The 6,000-nt window shown below is 34.1% G+C and overlaps 1 protein-coding gene across 8 annotated transcripts in view; it reads right to left on the reverse strand.

Moving 5' to 3' along the window:
- The window catches only part of PIBF1 (progesterone immunomodulatory binding factor 1), a 243,466-nt gene that overhangs the window by 114,141 nt on the left and 123,325 nt on the right, over positions 1–6,000 (reverse strand). For all 8 annotated transcript variants that reach the window (XR_012378762.1, XR_012378761.1, XR_012378764.1 and 5 more), the window contains exon 12: positions 918–1,068. Coding sequence is in view for 3 of the 8 variants with exons in the window: in XM_073894444.1 (XP_073750545.1) it covers positions 918–1,068 (151 nt within the window). In the remaining 5 variants the exon portion in view is untranslated. The remainder of the gene's footprint in view (positions 1–917; positions 1,069–6,000) is intronic.

The following is a 6,000-nucleotide window of genomic DNA, read 5'->3' on the forward strand; positions in this document are numbered from 1 at the left end:
ACTTCAAATGAAGTTTAAACCCACTTGATAAGAATGTCCCTGATATTTCTGACTTTCGAACAAAAATAATGTGCTGTAGCAAACATCTCAGTCAATGGTGAAAGGTTAATTTAAAATACTCCTTAACACCAAGGATAACACAGGAAGATCGTGTAGTTAGAGGAAACAGAAGAAGTAGAAATTGAAGGTCCAGGATTATAACCAGGTATATTCAAGGAATTTGTTTTCTACGACTCATTCAAAGCGTCACCTCCCCTCTTAGGTACTGTATTCCTCAACACCAAGGTGGAATTAACTTACAACCTCTTCTGTATTTCCACTGAGAAATGCCTATTTCTTGCTAATAGCATGTATCTTGCTACTTTATCTTCAATATGTTTGTCTTTTTTTTTTTTTTAAGATTTTTTATTTATTTGACAGAGAGAGACAGCGAGAGAGGGAACACAAACAGGGGGAGTGGGAGAGGGAGAAGCAGGCTTCCCGCTGAGCAGGGAGCCTGATGCGGGGCTCCACCCCAGGACCCTGAGATCATGACCTGAGCTGAAGGCAGACGCTTAACGACTGAGCCACCCAGGCGCCCCAATATGTTTGTTTCTTCCAGTGGTCTAGGTTAGGAACTCTCATCAGGAAGAATTATCACGTGAACTCCAAAGCCCCAGATCCTGGCACATGTAAACTTTTAACTGTTTGATGAGGAACTGTATAAATGAAAAGATAAAATCTGTCATAGTTAACTGATTTTTTAAGTGCCAACTACTGAAATTAAGATTAATTAATTTTTAAAATGTAAAATATATATTTTTTGAAAGTCACCAACTGGATTTTAAAGAAATATACCAAAGCGGTTTTAGAAACAATACCAGGTTCCTTGTGCCGCCAGAAAAAGAGTTGTGTGTGTGAGATAGTGGGAGACTTACTCTCTGCAGTTTGCATTATTATTTCATCGAGCTCTTTTTCCAATCTCTCATAAATGTCTAGCCTTGCCTGATGCTCAGAGTTCCGTGACTGAAGTTCAGTAATGCGTTTTTCAGAAGAAGCTTGGAGACTGTAAAATTCTTTAGTTAAAACCTAACAGTGGAAGAAAAAAAATTGCAAAGGCAGAATTAAACAAGGTTAACAGTTAAAGACAAATATGTGACACAAAAATACTTTCACATTTTTTCCCCTTTCTAATGATTTTAATATGAGAAAGTAGCTCGATTGAGATGACTGAGGATGTAGGATACATTTATTTCTAAGGCAAATAATTCATTCATCTGTAACTGAAAATTATCAAGCACGTTATTGTATGAAGTGAATAAAAAACAAATTTAAAACTTTGAAATAGTTATAGGAGTAAGATTAGCATTTACTTGTTAGAACTAAGAAAATGCAGGAGTGCCATACTTACCAGAAGGTCATTTATTTGGCAATCTTAGCCACTGGAGAAAGGCTTGCAGGCTTACAAAGCTGTGTGTAAAAATGATATACTCATCCTTCAGTTTTCCATCAGAGCTTATTTCATCTATGCTTACCATGGTTTTAATGAGATTTCTGGTTTCTTGAACAATCATAAATTCAAAGCAACAAATTAAAATGATAAATATGAAGTGCACTTGGGGCAGTAACAAAAAATGCCTTTGTATAGAAAGGAAGGAGTTAAAAAATTATAAAAAAAGAGATATGGAAATTGGAGTTATTTTGTATAAGAACAAAAAATCCTACATTCTTCAATGGTGATATGTTGAAGAATCACTATGATGATAATGAATTCACTAAAAAAAAAGGAGATATTTCTAGTGGCACAGGAAATGTTTTAATGCTTAAATTACACTCCAATTATCTAGAAAGTTGACTAACTAGAACAGACTAAATTATGCAGTGGTATTACACTTGCTTCCCAGTACAGCATAAGCAATGTAGTACTTCCTTAGAAGCAACAGAATATTATGGTTAAGAGTATGGGTTTGTATCCAGAAAGAGTTGTATTTCAATGCTGGCTTTGACACTTATTAGTTGTGGATCTTAGGCAATTATTCTGTCTAGGCCTACCTCAAAACATTGTTGGAAGGATTACATGAGATGATATATTCGCAGAGCTAATTATTAGCACAGTGCCTAGAATACAAGTCTGTATGTAAGTCTGAAAAATACAATTACTACTGTAAGAATTATGAGAACGTTGTATTAAATGGCTCGCAGACATAGAGATCCACCTGCTTAATTGCTTGGAATTCTCTATAATGAAACAATTTTTAACACAACTTATTTTCTCTCATGACATAAAGTTCCCTTAACAAATGTATGTGATTGTATGCTTCCAAGATGTGGAAAAAGGAAAAGATGCAGATCTATTTCCAGGTTTTACGAACAGAAATTACAGTTTCCTTAACCTATTCTATCTTATTTTCCTTTAATTATTTCCATCAAAACTTCTCCCCAAAGTAAATTAAACATTATCCCCCACCTTCCACATTTACTCCTTTGGAGGATAAAGAAAGAATAACATGGGAATAATGATGATTATGATGATAATTATAATGATGATGATGGGATGATTTTAGTGTCCCTGACTGGATCAGAAAAAGAAAATTCATCTTTTAGTATTATTTCTTCTTTATTCTTGCCAGCTGGGAATATGTTTTCTAGAGACTTATTAATTCATTATAACTAAATTGCTAGTCAGTGAAATAATCTAGAGCTTTCATATAATTTATTATATTGAGATGTAATTCATTAAGACTTTGGTGGCTGATGACACTAATTCCACGGTCAAAAGAGAGGATCAGTAAGGACACTGCTAAATGATTATTCTCACAGCACAGCTGATACTTTTCATTTGTACCCCACCTCCCTCAGTAAAAACACCACACAATGAAAAACTGCAGAAGTGGATATCTAAAGAGATAAACAATCAAAATGTTGAAGATGGAGTATTTCATAAAGTATTATTTTAATAAGAGATTTTAAAAGTAGTATTAAATTGAGAGTACAATTTAAAATTCTCTCTTCATAACACAGAGGAGAGATCGCCAGAAACACCTGACACCTCTGTACTCTATGGTGGAGAATTCCCTTTTACTGTGGATTTGTCTGAGTGGTTGCTATAAATACATTTATTACTGAAAAGCCAAAGAAGATCTTGATTATTGGACCTATGGAAGGTTATCATAGGAAAGATTCTTTAGGAAAAACCAATACATGAACATTTGAGTTTGAACATGAATGCATAAAATAGATCAGCAGCTGCTTTTAGAAATCCATTAGATATTAAGATTTCACAGTGGATATTTCCTTCCTTTAAAAACAGAATGATAACACAAAACTATAGGTCAATAATTGCTTTAAAAAGAGATAAAAATATAAAGCCAGTGTTCTGGGAGACTTTGCCAATTGATAATTAAAGTACAATAAATTGTCTCCAAGCTATAAATCAATGAGAATATTGGGTAAAAGACACAGAAAAGTATATAAATACAACAAACTTTATCCTTCACAAATTTATTTCTCTCTAAATTCATTATAAAAAAGAACTGTTTTAGAAATACTTTCCAGTATTACAGAAAAATGGATTAGAACAATAGTACAGTAGTAACATTTGTCAAACCATTCATTTATTCATTATTTACTGAGCGTCTACCATCAGCAAAGCACTGTGGTAGGTATTGGTGACACAATGATAAATGAATAGTCCCTGTCCCCTCAAGGCTCCCAGTTTAATGGAGGAAAAAATGTAAAGAAATTCCCCTAAAGCCTCAGTTTTATCAATCAGTTTTCAGAATCATAGTATGTTTTACAAAGTTGTTTCTCCATAACCTTTACACACAAAAAACCCCACAATAATTGCTAGTCAACTCATTCACTGACCAAGTGGGTAGGTCTATGGGAGAGTGGTTTTCATACTGCAAGTTGTAACCTAAGAGATCATGAAATCAATATGGACTGCAACCATCTAAAAATAGTAAAATAGAATGGTTCAGGAAACATCAGTACCGTGTGTTGTAAAGTATTATTTAGTGAAATGTCTGTGTCAGAAGTACAGAGAAGGAAGTGCTGCCCTGTCTTCCTATCTATACCTCCCATCCCCCTTCTACCTACCCTGAGACACACCCTCAAGCACAGTCATCCAATTTGGGGAAAAAAAAAAACAACAACAAAAAACGGAAGGCATTTTGCTAGGAATTATGAAATCTGAACCATGGAAAATATAACTTGTAAAAGATGAATTTCAAATTAGAGCTGATCAAATAGTCTAATTGAAAATGTGTGGGAGAATCTGCTGTTGCAGATTATGACTACAGTAGGTTCCTGAAGAAGGTATTTGAAAAAGTTTTAAACGCTGAACACTGGTTTGCTTTAGAAGTATACACCACCTACAATTTTTGCTTCTGTTTTTTTAAATATATATGTATTTAATATCATCTTTATTTTTTTTCCTAAGGCTTTATTTTCTGTGAGAACCTTTATCTTGTTAATCCTAGTTTTACCTATTAGAGTACTTTTCAGAAATGTAATCTCTGAGAGATTATTGTAATGAAAACTTACATCATTAGCTAATTAATCATGCTAATGACATTATTACATCTTTCAATTTTTTAAATGAGTATTTCCCACAAATCTAAAATATTCAGGAACATGACTACATGTAACCATAGAATACATGAATATAGCAAAAAATTTGGTTCAAAATATACTAACTGAAAATTGTTTAATTATCAACTATTTAAATAAATTAATTCCAATTTTTATTATAATAAATAATGCCATGATATAGTCCATTAATATAAACCTTTACAAGCATCTCTTATTATTTCTTCAGGTAAAATTCCTTTAAAATTACTGGATCAAATTTTTTTTAAGGATTTTATTTATTTATTTGAGACAGAGAGAGGGGAGAGGGTGTGCACGAGCAGGGTGAAGGGCAGAGGGAGAAGCAGACTCCCCGCTGAGTGGGGAGCCCAATGTGGGGCTCAATGTGGGGCTCGATCCTGGGACTCCAGGATCATGACCTGAGCTGAGGGCAGCTGCTTAATGGACTGAGCTACCTAGGTGCCCCTACTGGATCGATTTTTTAAGGACTTTAACATAGGTCACCATATTGTCCTCCAGAAGAGATGTTCTGTTTTCTAACTGCTTGAGGTTTCCCTTTTAAGGGTACTCTTGCCAGCAGTTTGAAAACAACAAACAGACCCATGTAAAAGTAGAAAAGAGTTTAATTTTACATTTCTGTAGTGCTTAGGGAGAATACATGTTTCTGTCTATTTCTCGGCAGTTTGCATGTCTTTTCTTGGAAACAGTTCATTCCTTCTTCCCACCTATTCTCTAGAAGAGGAAGGTATGTCCTTTTGATAAGAGATCTTTTAAAAGTAAGGAGACAAGCCTTTTCTCTTATATAACATGAATATTACTTTTCAGTCTTCATTTTGCCCTTTAATATTATTCAAACTTTTTTTTAAACACGGAAGCATTAAAGATTTTATTTTTCCTATATGATTTCTTCCTGTTTTTAATCAACAGATCAACAGAATTAATCCCGAAACTGACATAATATAAAATTTCATCTGTATTTACCTTTTTTAAAAAGATTTTTAAAATTTTTATTTATTTGACAGCACAAGTAGGCAGAGCGGCAGGCAGAGGGAGAGGGAGAAGCAGGCTCCCTGCTGAGCAGGGAGCCCAATTGGACTCAATCCCAGGATCCTGGGATCGTGACCTGAGCTGAAGGTAGTTGCTTAACCGACTGAACCACCCAGGCGCCCCTGTATTTACTTTTAATAGTTTTACAGTTCTGTATTTACATTTAGCTAGGATCCATCTGAGTTTTACTTTGATATGCAATGTGAAGCATACAAGTAACTATTTTCTTTAAATACTCAAATGATGACCACAGCACTATTTGTTGTCCAATCCACTTTTCCCCCAATTTGTAATATAACCTTTACAATGAATACATTCTTTTTTTTTTTTTAAAGATTTTATTTATTTGAGAGAGAGAATGAGAGATAGAGAGCACGAGAGGGA

Source organism: Callorhinus ursinus, unplaced genomic scaffold (genome assembly GCF_003265705.2).
Source record: "Callorhinus ursinus isolate GAN/ISIS: 27379988/994484 unplaced genomic scaffold, GSC_fseal_2.0 scaffold7, whole genome shotgun sequence".
Taxonomy (NCBI): Eukaryota; Metazoa; Chordata; class Mammalia; order Carnivora; family Otariidae; genus Callorhinus; species Callorhinus ursinus.